This window comes from Cariama cristata, unplaced genomic scaffold, assembly GCF_000690535.1.
Source record: "Cariama cristata isolate BGI_N322 unplaced genomic scaffold, ASM69053v1 scaffold11055, whole genome shotgun sequence".
NCBI classification, from domain to species: domain Eukaryota; kingdom Metazoa; phylum Chordata; class Aves; order Cariamiformes; family Cariamidae; genus Cariama; species Cariama cristata.
The window spans coordinates 4,045-19,125 of record NW_009616954.1 but is presented as its reverse complement, the minus strand read 5'-3'; the positions used below and the strand labels follow the sequence as shown (position 1 = coordinate 19,125).

The window sequence follows — 15,081 nt, the reverse complement described above, 5'->3', positions numbered from 1 at the left end:
TGCAGATACGTTTGGCTCAGGAGGAGCGCCTTGCCTCAGGCGCTTGCTTACAGTAAATGCACAGAATTGACAGAAAATCTTGTCTCTGTACACCCGAAGCGTGCACATCTGTGCAGTTGTTCCACATCTGGTCCCAGATGCTGTAAATGCCCCTTTTTAGCCCGTCTCAGCCCTTAGCAATACAAATCCTTCCTTGTCTCAGCCACGCTGCCTTGGTGCGGCTCTGTTCACAGTTTGGCCTCCTGCTGTCACCGGGAAGGGACCGGCCACCTCTTCTGGCTGACCGGCCCGGGCTGGCCGCTTGCGCTAGCCATGGGTCTTCTCTGCCGGCGGCTGGGGGATCCAGCTCCTCACACGGAACCTGCAGTCTTCTTCCTGGGCTCGTCATCTGCTTTCATGAGTTGGATTGGGACCGTTCCTTCCCTGTGGTCAGATAAATGTCCTCCCGAAAACGAAGAGAGATGAAAAGGTCAAGAGAAGTGGAGAGTGCCGTGCTGAGGGGAGCACTGTGAAGGGAAGAAAGCGTAAGAGCAAATGGGGCCGCAGTCTTCTGCCTCCAACAGATGACTAGCTTGTCTCAATCTAGCCGCACTCCTCAACATTGTGAAACCACCTAAAAAACCATTACTGCTTTGCAGCAACGTAGGCCTTTTCTAAGTCTGTTCCCGAGTTGTCATGGAGATGTGCAAAATAAAAGGAGCTGGAAATTCCCAAGGGAAGAGTGAAACCCTTTTCAGATAAGGGTTGCTGAGATTTGAGAGGTGCTTTGGAATTCTAGGTGGTAGCTTCTTGCTGAATGTGTACTGGCACGAAGTCTGTTTGATCTCTCTCTGAAACCATGCCTGCGGTATAATTCCAGAATTGGTTTGTCAAGAGCCATCTGGGACTGTGTGCTTTTAGCCAAGTAGGTCTCTATGTTGATTTTAAGCAAAAGTGCAACCATCTATTAACGCGTCACCAAACACAAAGTACCAAAGATAACAGCAGCTCGTTGCTAAACTTATTTCTCTTGCTTTTGGTTAATTGCAGCTATGTGCGAGTCTGGAAGTTTTGCGGCATCACGTTCTAGACGTGAGAAGAAGTCTAGAAGAGGCCAGCAAGCAGCACTGGAACGTCTGAAAAAAGCCAAAGCCGGTGAAAAAATAAAATATGAGGTGAAAATTCCTCATCTTTTCTTTTTCATAAAAAATGAATGTGAGCCGAAATGTTTAACTACCCTTTATACGTATCTAAAAGTTATGGAAATGAAATCTGCCTTTCAGATCACCTTTTGTTTTGTAATGGTGTATGTTTTTCAGAATGTAATTGTTTTGCTGCTTTCTGGTATTATTTGTTTGTTTTTCTTCTGTTTGGAAAGCTAAACCAGTTTTGTTAACTGCAAGTCAAACATGCATGATATTGCTTGATAACCGTCCCACAGGGAAGGGCCAAGTTTTAAAATTTAATTGCGTGATTAATGTTATGATAGGAAGTACTTTTTTTTTTTAACTTCAAATGAATTTAAACTTTAAGTGAATTTCAAAGCTTTACATGACCAAAATCCATGAATATTGATATGCTATGTTTCCACAACGAAATAAAAATTTAGGTGTTCAACTGATAGAACTGAAATCTGGCAGTGCAACATTGCTACTGTCCAATTAAGTATAATGCCAGCAGGAAGTGACTTCCACACTGAGGTGGATAAATCTAAAGAAGCCTGAAGTTCATAGATCATTGACATGCAAATTTACTCTGAGGCACAGAAGAGCATCTTCAGCATTATGCGTGGGCACATGAAATCACCTTCCTTCTCACTGAGCTCATCTTGGTGTTTGAGAGTAGAGCCAAAGGTTAGAAGTCTCCATTGCTAGGATTTTTTTGGTTTTTTGTGATACGAAATGAGCCATAAAGCAAGTCAGTTTCAAATGAAGTCTCTTGACAGTGCTTCAGCAGATTTTGAGTTTCAGTATACTGTGATAATTTTGAAAATTGATAACTTGTCGTTTGTCACTGCCAAAAAAGAAACTTAACCTGAATGAGTAACTGTACCTGCGCTTACTACTTGCGAGCAGCGTAACAGTGTAGGAAACTATGCATTTCTTGGGAACTTTTATGTTCTTAGTGATGACCTATATTGATGAGTAATGGTATGCGAACTGTTAATCCTCAGTATACCTTAACTGTAGGTTGAGGAGTTCACAGGTGTTTATGATGAAATAGATGAGGAAGAGTACTCCAAGATGGTCAGAGAACGTCAGGATGATGACTGGATTGTTGATGATGGTAAGTTAAGATTCATTTGGAGAGTTACTTTGATTATAGTATTATATGCTCAATTAGGCTTCATCACGTTCATGATTTGAGCTAAGTTCTAGTTAGTATGTTCTTACAGATTGTTTTGGAAGACAAGAAAAAGATGAGCTTTTATATGGAAATTAATCTTTTGCGTTGTTCTCATAGCAGTGTATTAGGATGGTAATGAAAATGTTTTTCCATTAAGAAGTGTTTTTGAAATTTTATTTCCAGTTATCAGTGATGTAAGTTTAAAAAGAAGTACTGTAATTGATAATTTCTAGTTAGGCAAATAATAATATATTTAGTCTAATGGAAGATACAACTGAGAGTACTGTAGTTTTTAACACTTTTGCATTTATAACTTTTGCTCTATATTAGAGAGGAAAAAGTGTTTAAATATGTAAAACTTTTGATTAGGAATATATAGAAATATGAGAAGACAGAATTTAAAATTAAATTTTTAACAATTTGTTTTTCTACAGATGGGATAGGTTATGTAGAAGATGGAAGGGAAATCTTTGATGAAGATCTGGATGATGATGCTCTTGGTTCCAATAAGAAAGGTAGGCTGAACGTGACCACTGTAGAATGTTTTCCAGTGGCTTTTAAAAGGTACCTAAAATGGGCAACTTCCTGGTGTTGGTGTGTGGTGAATATGGCCAAATGACACGTTACTTGGAGCTCTGTAGTTCTATGCCTGTGACTGTGGATTTTGTTTAGCCCCCGTGATGCATAAGATAAGAGGTCCACAAATTGAGGTCAAATCACTGTTAACAACTTCAGCGCTACCGGGGCAATTTTGCTTACAGTCTTCTGTGGGATATATATTCAGTTCTAGAACAAATACATCTAGGAATGATCTTAGTTTCCAAGGCCAGCGTCTAAAGGATGTGTGGTGTCTCTTGCCACTAAAATACTTGCATCCTTTTGAGGATCTGGGATCAAATGATTTTGCCAGCTTCTATGAAGTTGGTGGCAAGCTGAGAAATTGAGTCTGATGTTGAGAATCCAAGCCTAGTGCCAAACTCCTGGACACTCGTTTATTTTTTTTTTTTCTGGAGATGCTTCCATTTAAACTATCTTGATCCTTTTTCTGGAGTATGAACTTGACTATGCAAAGAGCATCTCTGATGTGACTAGGAAAGACAGGGTGCTGATAGGGTTTTGCTTTCTTTTGTGTGTGCATGACAGCTGTTACAGAGCTGGCAGCAAATGAAAGATGATTAGGCTTCATTTCAGCCAGCAGTGTGAAGGTGGAACAAGTAGACTACCTCAGCTGTCTATTCCTGCAAATAACTGGACCCTTAAACATTGAGCTTTTCCGGTGTAGAATTCACAATTTTATATTTTTCTGTAGGAAAAGGTGGCAAAACATCTACGGTTGATAAAAAGAACGTGAAAAAGTCTGTGGTGTCAAAGCCAAACACAATTAAGTCCATGTTTTTAGCCAGTGCTGGGAAGAAAAACACAGATGTAAGTTTTTACATTTTTGAATTTAAAGATTTCTGACTTGTTTGCGGTGTTTTAGTGGGAGTGGAATAAAGCAAGGGCTCGTTTCAGTTTCTTGTGTCTAGCAAGACATAAACTCCTATTACCATCTCTCGTGAATCGAGCATTCCGGAAAATGTTGTGTGTGTTGTGTAGAAACCCTTTGGTCATTTGCTGATGGTCTCCTGATTGGGTTTGCACATATAGAATCATAGAATGCTTTGGGTTGGAAGGGACCTTTAAGGGTCATCTGGTCCTACTCTCCTGCAATGAGCAGAGACATCTTCAACTCGATCAGGTTGCTCAGAGCCCCATCCCATAACTAAGTGTTAGATTATATTAGAACTAATTACATTATAACTTAATTATATTGTGAATAAGAACTGTTTGGCTAATCTGTTATTTTACAGAAAACTGTGGACCTGTCAAAGGATGATTTACTAGGGGATATTCTTCAAGATCTTAATGCTGAAGTAAGTATATTAATAAAATCTGCTTGGAATGCCTTAGTCCATTCATTTTTCTTGCCATGGAACATATGAAGAAAAAAAAGTCCTTCATAAACCCAGACCATCTAAGATTGATTTCTTCCACAGTACATCTACTGGATATATTCCACGTATGTATGCGACCTACCCATCATCTCCACCATGCAGAAGTTGCACGACTGTTTTGGTTTGACAAGCCAGAACTACTATGTCCTGATTAGAGATGGGTTATATTAATGTGATGTGAAGCCTGTGCTAATGCAACCTTCTAGGTTTTAATCAGCTTGGATTGAAACAGGACTTACTGGCATCTGAATCATGTATATCATATATGTGTATCGCCACACTCCAGCCAGTATGGTGCAGGATATTTCCACCTGGTGTCTTTGGGTTTACGAGGGGAGCTGAGGGCGGACTGTTTCAGCAGATGAGGTTGCCTGAACTTCTGTCTGCCTCCTCCTGCTTTCCACAGTTTGCTGCAGAGAACCAGATTAATGCTTCCTCTGAGTTAGGAGTGGAGGACTGGACTGTCTCAAATGAGGCTGTTCCTCATCATTAATGGCTCTTCAATGAGTTAATGCCCCTTAGCAGGATTGCTTAAAATTGAGAGGATTGCTCTCCTATAAACTGTGAAACTGGTGTAGTGGTGAGATACTGAACTGAAATGTTGTGTCATAATAAGCATAATGTGTTTTCACAGAGCAGTAAGAGGGGTATAGATGTTCCAATATAAAGTTGTTCTCTTGGTTTTGTGTGCTTACTATTTTAGTCCTCCCTATGATGTCTGATTGAGAGTTATAATATCTTAGGCTATCAAAACCCCTCACATCATTAAGCAAATGCATTTTAATGCTGTAAAATTTTGTGGAGCATTGATTAGAGAAAATAATGCTAATAGTTACTCTATAGCTTCTATTTACTTAAATAGTAGTTAGCTATTTTTTTTTTACTTTGTTTTCTAAAATTTCTTTTGTTATTAGCTGTTGATAAGGATAAAATATCTCCGCATGTAAATAAACTAAAATGGGTTTTCCTCTAGTGGGGCAGTGCTGACAGAGCACTTCAGCCTTTCTTAAGGCATGCGTGCTCAGTACTACTGTTTCACCAGACATGAAGAACATCCCACAAGTTATTCTGATACTTGTGCATTTAAGGCATGGTTAGCTATTGACATGCCCACTGTTTGAAAGCTATTTCACTTATTGATGGCAATTTTTCTCTCAAACTGTTTACCAAAAAAATCTAGTGTCTGTCTTCATGCGCTGATTGCTCAGACAACTTTTTGTTTTTATGCGGCTGAGTTGTATGTCAGGAGGTGTGTTTTGGCAAATGAGAAATGCTGGTGGTTTTCTTCTCTTTGATGGAAAACCTTACTAACCAAGGGAAAAGAAAACACTAAACAACACCTCTTCATTTTGTCACTTTCTCTTTTCTTTCAATATTCAGGCTGTTCAGCTAAGTCCGCCACCAGTTATAATGTTGAAAAGGAAAAGATCTGCTGGAGTACCACTGAATCCTTTCTCCGTGCAGTCCCAGACTCCTAAGGTAAAGGAAAAAAAATCAAAATAAGTTCTCATTGATAAGTATTAATCTGTATTTTGGTTGTTTTGAATACTGCTTTTTATTTCTGCTTCTAGAAATTACCTTTCTTGTTAGCTTCCTTAGCAATGTTACTATGTCACTTCATGCACTTTTCCTCTTACGCTTCCATGTTAATACATCAACAGAATATAACTCTCTTTGTATTTTTAGCATAGTAGTAGTATGTAGCTGTTACATTCGACAGGTGAAACTGTTTTTATGATGTTAGGTGCATCACATGAAGGTGAGCTGCTGCTTTGTCTCTTTTCCTGAGAGTAGAAAAGACCCTTATGGCAAGGAAAGGATGATGGGAAGTGAAATAAGCAGAAGAAAGAGTATTTGTGGGTGTGGAAAAGGATAAGAAAATCATCTTCTGCAGAAATGGAAAGCAAATGGAAAACTGAAGCTGTGGATAGAAGTTTACCCTAGTGGAAGATTTTGGAGTGAAAGGAGGGACGGGCTGCTAAGGATGGAAGGCTAGAATTTTGTTAAGAGTTCTGGTAAATGAGAAGGACTTCATAGCTGGAAATAAAATGAGATATTTGGTAAGAGTCTGTAGAGGGCAAATGGAGTAGCGTAGATAAATCTGATTTGTGAAATGTTGTGTAATAGTGGCATCAACTCTTACGTTGAAAGTAATCACCAGTGGCACTCACTTCAACAGTAGTGTTGGAGCCTGGAAGCAATTGAAAAAGAAAAAAGGGGGAGATGTAGTAAGAGAGGATCTTTGCCTTTATGGTGAAAAACAGTGGTCACTTTCATAGGAAACATTGAGAAAGAAATTAGTTGCCAGACAGACTGCTCAGGTGATAGCTTCTGTGGGCCTAGGAGGAGGAATTGGAGATTTTAGACAATGAAACAGAGGAAGAGGATGAAGAATACAGCCTTAGGAAATAAATGGGCATAAAAAGCGAGACGGCAGTGATGCTTTCTATTTCAGGAGACGAGCAGAAATACAAGTATGAATAAATTCATTTGGCTGAGCTAGCAACAAATTGTTGGTGAAGGTAGATTTGAGTAATATTTGCTTTGTGTTTAAGGTGAGTGAAGGGCTGAGTTTGGTGTTGGCCACAGTAGAAGTAGCTGAACTGAGATTAAAACCCTGGAAATGATTGCGTGCAACTCTAAATTCTACGCCTGTAAATAACAGCTTTCCCCAAAGAGACCTGTTGTTGGTCATGGTGGAGGCCACTTCATACACATCTTCTGTAAGAAGAGGTTCTGTAGCTGCTGCCATAGCTGTATCCTGTCTGAAAAACAAACTCTGTGCTTATTGCCTCAGAGTTTAGGCTTGCAGAGCATGCTGAAATGCAGTTTCTTTGTTTTCCATGCTCTCCCTGTCATGTCTGTAGCATAAAGAAATCCAACGGAGAAGCACTCTGCTCTCTAGACCCATGGTGTCCTGTAGACATCTTGAACTCATTACTGATACGAGCAGATGTAAACTGCTGTATTGGCCTTCCCCGGTTGTTCCAGGTTTGTCCCTACGTGACGTATATTGTCACATACTCAGTTGACACAGGTGGAGGTTTTAATTTAGGAATGGAGTAATGCTATGTGGGAAAAATAGTGAAAGGAACCACAAACTTAAATAAATGTCAGCTGTGGCCTGTTGTAAACTGCTTTTTAAAATTATAGTAGAAATACATCACAGCAGAAATGATGGTGTAGAATTTAAAGTTTACTCTTGAGGAGTTTTAGCTATTATGCTGCAAAATATGCATGCAAAATAGAGTGTAGCCTTGGTTACTAGTTCAGCAAATAGCAAGTGCTAGATTTTTTTTTTCCTTTTTTGCTCTTAAGAGATTTATTATTTTTTTTTTTTTTTTAATTCATGGCTGAAATGTCTTTCAGGTAATCACCCCTATATCAAAGAAAGCTCCTGCTCATCTCAGAAAGGAAACTCTTCCTCCAGCTTCATTTCATCCTAAACATCCCAATTACACAGCAAAATCTGTCATAGTCTCTGAAAATGAGGATACCAAGTATGTGCAAAAAACTACAGAAAATGTGGGAATAGTGAAGACAGTAAGAGAGAAAGCTATTGAAGGTATCAAAAAGAAATTAAAACCCAGTTCTGGAAACTCTTTAAATACAGCATATTAGTATTAAAACACTTCTTAGGTTATACTAGTTACATGCTTAATAGCTTAAATGTGATATTTTGTTTGTATATTAATACTGTATATTACGTTCATGCACGTAGTATGCTATCTACGCATACTGCTGTAGTACACAGTGTGTCATTTTAATGATTCAAGCCTTTAGTTCTATGTGCAACACTTCCAGATGATGATCAGGGAATGATGGATTTTGAGGAGGAGGACTTTGATGAACCTATGGAAGCAGAACATGTGGAAACTATACCTGAGGCAGCTGAAAGCTTGAAGAGAGACAACGAAATTGAAAAGAAAGACAGTGAGCAGCTGGAATCACAGAAGAAAGATACATCTGTCTTGTAAGAATCTGTTTGGTTTTTTTTTTCTTCCACCAAGAAGCCTTTCAGTATCCGTAAACCTTAGATCTTCATATTTGTCTTTGCCAATGGGATCGTTGTGGTACAGACAAAATGATGATAATGCTATGTGATGGGTTTTTTTTGTAGTGATGTTAATGTTGAACATGCTGATAGCTACTTAATTGAAAAATAGTTGATGTTGTGGAGGTTCAGCACATGACAACGTAACACCTATTTCAGTACGTTGAGGTGACTCAATGTGGTTGTTGAACAATGAACTTTGATGCCAGTAAGCAAAAATGAGGAATTGCTAACGATGCTTATTCTAAGCAACTATGAAGGCATTTCATAACGTTAGTTGTAGTTAAAAGTATTGTCACTAAAATTAATTTCACACGGTAAACAGCTATCTCTTTGGAAATAGGAAAAAAGGGTTTTTTCCCTGTTTGGTGTGGTGGTTTTTTTTTTTTTTTGATTGTTTGGAAGAATCTTGAATCATATGTTTTCATAAGTTTAAACTGTAAAATATTTGAATGATGAAAAAGACTTGAACATTTAATGACTGAAAAGGTAGTTTTGTTGAAATGAATCTGTTGTTCCCACTGAGCAACTTGTACAGATGGATGGATATATTTGTCACTTGAAGGCTTGAATGACCAAGGCTGAAATACCAGGTGAATGATTTTTAAAGCTTGTGTTGTGTATAGAGAACCATACTTGTATGTGGGTTTCTGTCTTTGTCACTCCATCCTTCTTTTCAGAAGGAATCTGAGGAAACCCAACTGTTGGGAATGTTGCTTGGTAGTGGAAAGAGCAACAAAAGATGTGACAACACAGGGCTGAAAAAAAGCAAAATAATGGTGGTTATAGCAAAGGCACATTCTTACTTCTTGTTTCTTTCTTTCTTCTGCAAAATCTGCAGAAGTTCTTCTCTCCCAGGCATCTCATGTTGGGATGGAATTGATGAGGACGAAGTTGATCTAGCAATGGCGGAAGTTCAGCTGGACCCCAATCTCCTTCCACTTGTGAATGGGGAAAATGATGATCAAGTCTTAAGGTTTTATTGGCTAGATGCTTACGAAGATCAGTACAGTCAGCCAGGTAACTGTTCAGTTAAAGGCAGAAAATGCCATTCTGATTGTTTTTATGTAACTGGGATCAGACTTACCTAAATTATGTCTGAATACCCTGTCTCTTTGTGCTCTACAACTCGTACATTCATCTCTTGTTTTTGCACACCTCTGTCCTCAGCGCAGGGCACTATGACCGGCATAAGTAAGAATGTCATCTCTTGGTCTAGTGTAGTAGTAAGGAGGTACAAAGGGAGCTACTAGCACTTCTCAATGTTGGTGACACATTGTCCTTCTTAAAACCCTGTACACCCCAGGAATAAGCTGGTGGTGTTAATTTCTTACTCAGTGGTGCAACAATTCAACATGCTTTCTTCTTGTTTCTGGAAATGTGACTTAAAATTCTGGTGGATTGTTAGAAAGCTATGCAATAGCAGTTGCATGATTTTATGTCTATCAAGGGAGGAAGTTGGCCTGAAAAATACAAGGTCTATCTAGATCCCTTTATTCAAACTGTCTAAATCTTGAAGATTGTCTTTGGATTAAGATCCCTAAGATACTTTGTGCAGTTGAAGTGTGAATCCTAGCTCTCATCGTCTTCAAAACTGTGGCATTCTGATCTCAGCCCTGACAAAAGAAGTCATGTTCACATCTGTTCTAAGCACTTCCTATCTGTCCTCTCATTTCAGCAGCGGCTTTAGGATCTCGGGTTTCTAATTTGTGCCTCATGTAGGTTTAGCGGAAGGTTCTTCCATATGTTGTTGAAGGTTTTTTGAGTTGATGCTGTAAGCATTGAGTCAGATATGTTTCTTTGTTACACCTTTTATTGTGAGTTGGGGTGCCACACTTAAATAGGAGACTGTGCTGGGCTGAACAGCTCGATGATGGGAGTGGTAATAATCATAGATATCTTGATGAAATCAATGGCTCTAATATAAAATTGCTACTTTTAAAGACCCCACTATTGTTCTTTTTCCTTTTTTTTGTCTTCTAAGTCAGTGGTTGCTGAATGGAACATAATTATGAAAGGATTTCTGTTCCACGCATGCAAGGAGTGTTCTTTTCTCATTATGACTTTTTCAGGATTGAATAATAAAGACTGCACCTGTTTTCAATTAGTAATGTAGAAGGGAAAATTTTGATACTGCTTTTTGTTTAATATGTTCATGATCTTTGTTTATGCCTCATTTGCTGTGATGTCAAATGCATTGCCTAAAGAGTAAATACTATAGCATAATCATAAGGCCCTTTCAAACTTACTGATTTTTTGGAGGCTTACTTTTCATAACTTCCTTTACTATCTTAGGCAGAGAACTCGAGAATTGTAATCCTATTAACATTTTAAAGAAATATTGAATAAAACCTGCCCTTTCTTTCCCCTCTGCAAGGCATTTTCCCCGTCTCTTGACTTTTGCTTGCCTTTTGGCTCATTGGTAGCATGATCTTTCTTTTCACAGACTTTGCATTTTATAAGCTTTAGTCCTGTTTGTTTTTTTTCTTTCTTCTTTCCATAATCAGGCTTACAGATATATAGGGCCCGATATCTCGTATCTCATTTCTTGTTTTTACATATGAAATGTCTCTGAAAACTCTTTGAAGTTAGCCCTGCTTTTTGTGTGTGTGTGTGTGTGCGTGGAGTGTGAGGGTGTGTTCGACTAGGTGACCTCCAAAGGTTCCTTCCATCCTAAATTAATCTGGGGATTAAGACCACTTATTTGTCCATGCTAGAGTTGATTGAAGTTTTTTTTTGCAATCCAGGCAGGCTTTTACTCTGTCTTTGGCTCATATCCTTCTTTCTACCTCACCTGCTTGTACGACCCTCTGACAGGTTAACTTCTCCATGCCTTTAAGATTGCCAGCTGTTCAGGCAACCAACTCTTGTTTTGTGGTCTCTCCCATAGCTTCATCTGTCTGTATGATATAAACCTATCCTGTGTTTTTTATCCCTTTTAAAAAAAAAAAAGAAGATTGCTGGGGACAAGAACTTCATCTTTCCTGTCACTTAGATCTGTAATTTGAGCTCTTTCTAGATCCTTTTATTCAAACTGTCTAAATCTTGAAGATTGCCTCTGTATTAAAATCTCTAAGATACTTTGTGCAGCTGAAGCTTGTATCCTTGCTCTCATCATCCTCAAAACTGCAGCATTCTCTGTCCTTGACAAAAGTAGTCTTGTTCACATCTATTCCAAGCACTCAAGAAATGATTTTTCTTAGCCTGAGCCTGTCACTCTAACTCTGTCATCCATCTTAGTGCATCTTAGCTGATTTATCTTTGATCTAATGGAGTAAGAAAGGTGCCTTTACATCTGATAGGTCGTGTGGCAAAGATGAATGATAACTCTTGACCAAGGACTTGTTTGTGCCTTGTCAGACCAAAGAGAAATGCAGGTTCCAAAATCTTCTTTATGTGAAACACTGTTTCTGAGACAGTCTCCGCTGTGATATTTCTGATTTCAGTAGTGGTAGTGTGCTGTAGGAAGAGTGTCTTTCATGTAATGAAATTCCAAGTTATTTGGAGTTTGAAGGGAACTTGGGTGAAGCCAGGTTTTTGAGTTGTACTTTATTTTACTTGTAATCCACAAGCTGTACATGAAGGTCAGGTGGCTTCGTTCTGTGTTATTTCAAAGTTTAGCATAATTTGATTAGCAGTTTGCAGTGTTTTATGCTAATGCTAAGGTCTCTGGGGCTCCGCGATGTGCGTGTACAACAGTGATGTGGTCCACAGTGAAGTCGGTTGTGCTAGTCCTGCTCTATAGGCTTGCTGAATGTCTACCTTGGTTACAACTGCTGTCTTAGCATCCAGGATTTCTTGCGATGTCATGTGTCTTTCAGTGTCCTTATTTGTTAAAAATAGTCAGTCGAAAACTTTTTGCAGTTGATCAGTTTGTAGTTGTCTTCAGAATGTATTTCTACAGGTTTTGTTAGGAGTAAAGTCTTGATCTCGTGGTACTAAAGTGGGAGGAAAAATGAGTTAATTGTACCGGTCTAGCTAAAGAAGGAAAAATAGTAGATGACACGTTTCAAGAGTGATTGACAGCACAGGCATTCTGATTATCTTCAGCTTTCACTGACTTCTCTCTCCTTCCTCCCTCTCCCCATGAATTATCAAACTAATGTAGGTAGAAATGGAATATCGGAACAGAATTCTGAGAGTGGCTGTGTGATGCCATTTTGAATTTCATGTACCAAAGTGTTACAATAGTGATGGAGGTAGGGACATGAAGAACTATACAGGCATCTATTTGTGAAGCTGGTGTTTAAAACAATTTAGAATGTGCTGATACATTGGAAAGATTTGTCGTTCAAGGACCTGAACCAGAAATGGTTGTTTCTATGCAGGAATACATAAGAAGTTGCTTTAAGCAACGTTAAGAATGATTACTTAAAGCATTGCGTATTGAATTCTTTGCTCTGCCCTTCTTCCTTAGGCGTGGTATTCTTGTTTGGCAAAGTTTGGATTGAATCTGCAAATACTTATGTCAGCTGTTGTGTGACAGTGAAAAATATTGAGAGAACTGTGTATCTACTGCCACGTGAAACAGTAAGTGTATCTTTTAAGCATGTCAAACATAAGTACCTTTCATTCTGCTTATGGCAGGTTATGAGTTCTAGTAGTGTGTTTGGGGGAACTGTTGAAGCCAGTGTTAAAGTGGTAAAGTTAAGTACAGTGTATACGCTGTGTATCACGTGAGATGCAGAGTCGAGCGTTGCAGCTTTCCCCTGACCCTAACTAACAACTGCAGACAAACTGTTACCTTTAGACTTGCTGCTTAGGAAGTAAAGTTGTCTTGAAGCATTATTAGAAAACTTAGTGCTTTTTAAACACTCTGTTTCAAATAATATTTTTTAAATTCGAGTTTTCTTGGCTGGTTGCACTGTAGTTTTCCCTTAAAGAACAGATACGTGATTTGTAATAGCAAAGCAAAATTCAGCTTATGGTCATGTCTGCTGGCATTTTTTGTTAATTTGTAAAACCTGACTTCTGTGTTTGAGGAAATCGACCTATCCATTGGCAAAGAGACGGAGACTCCGGTAACTATAATGAGTGTTTTCAAGGAATTTAATGACTGTATTTCACCGAAGTACAAGATCATGAAGTTCAAATCCAAGGTTGGTCTAGAACCATGCTATTTGGTCATTTTCTCTTGTGCTGGTTTGTAAGGTGGGAAGTCTCTTGAAACACCGTCCGGGGGGAGGTTATGCTGAGATGCAAATACGTAACTCCTGACATGTGTAAGTGTACCTGCTTGTAAAAGCCATCCCAGTGGCTTCCCAAATACCCATAGTGCTTTAAGAGCAGTAAATCTGCAACATGGTTGTTCCACCAGAAGTTTAAACATAATGCCTTTGAATATACTCGTTCGTTGGCTCCCTTGAGCTGGATTGAATGTCAGACTGTCTCTCTTGCTTGCTGAGCTGTTTTTGAGAATACAGAACAGGTAGTTCTGATACGTAAAGCCTGGGTATCAGCTCATGGTGTCAAAGTTTAAAATGAAAGATTGTGTTGTCCAGCAGATAGGTCAATACACTGGGATTAGGCCATCTTTGCATTTGGCCAAGTGTTGTATTGAACTTTGTCTCTTGGCATATCTCATCCTCCTCCTCACCCCTGCAGTTTTATCTTTTTAGAATGTGTGTTGTTTGGAGCATGTATTGTCATAGTGCGTTTACACAGGAGGTAACAAGTTGTGAGGACTGTCATCCCATCTTGAAGCTGTTCTGGGCTTACAGTTACGGGCAATAGTCTTACAATAGTCTTATTTTGCTGTCTTCTGTTTGCTCAACAAATCCTTAAAAGAATACTGGAAAAACAGAATGTTGCTATAGTGGAAAATTTGCATATACAGTAATGTAATACTTGTCATAAGTCTGCAGGAGAAGAGCTGACAGTGTTGCAGATTTGGACTGACTTAGTTTGCTAGGGTGAGAAAGCTTTCTTGTTCAGTTTACATGTTCATTTAGAGCATTTCTCTTTTGGCAGGGGCGGGCAGAGGTGGGGAGTTGGTATGGGCAAAGGTGGCTAACATTCAAGTTCGAGGAAAAGATTTGTTCAGAGTGCTCAGAAACTTCTCCGTTTCTTGAAGTAGCATGTCTTTAGTCTGGCAGAGCTGGCTTTCATTGTAATTACTGGGTGATGTGGAATTAGTGGTAACTTTTCCCAGGCTGGCAGTATTGTGACTTTGTAGGATTCATTCCTGAATAGTTGATCAGGAAATGGGATGGCAAGTAAAAACGCAGGAAGAATGGAATTTAACAATATGTAAAAGAGGGAAAATAAAAAAAAGTTCGTAAGGTAATTCAGGTTGGAAAGACCCTCAGGAGGTCATCTGATCCAAAGCTGGAGTACTTCACAAAGTTTAAGCTGTTAAAGTGAAAATGTGAGCAGTGTTTCTCAGATGGCAAATTCATGCAAGACATGACAGCTTTTCATCAACATGTAGCTTAGTGCATTGTTTACATTATTCAGGGAAAATGCACGTGTCATTAGTACTTTGTAAAACTTTTTTTTTGTTCTAGCTTATTTTCTCTCTCAAAACTCTGATGCAAATTTAGCTTTTTCAGTTTTCTCAGTGTGATTTCTCTTGTTTATAACTTAGTTGTTACGTATGAGGATTGGAAAAAATTTAACAATAGGTAAAAAAACAGTTTGTAATAGCTGACTGTTCAAAGACCCTGTGAGGAATGAGGGAGGAAACTCATGGCAAATCAGTTCTTCCGT

General features: G+C 38.8%; 1 protein-coding gene across 1 annotated transcript; it reads left to right on the top strand.

Moving 5' to 3' along the window:
- Positions 1–312: 312 nt before the first annotated feature.
- Positions 313–13,472, top strand: LOC104156779 (DNA polymerase alpha catalytic subunit-like; the record flags this gene model as incomplete). Its single annotated transcript, XM_009700350.1, has 12 exons — positions 313–400; positions 1,030–1,154; positions 2,169–2,265; positions 2,760–2,840; positions 3,635–3,750; positions 4,176–4,238; positions 5,700–5,798; positions 7,689–7,884; positions 8,124–8,292; positions 9,215–9,393; positions 12,791–12,903; positions 13,356–13,472. Coding segments are annotated over exons 1-12 (1,443 nt in total), but the record flags the coding sequence as incomplete, so codon positions are not given.
- Between the last annotated feature and the right edge of the window lie 1,609 nt (positions 13,473–15,081).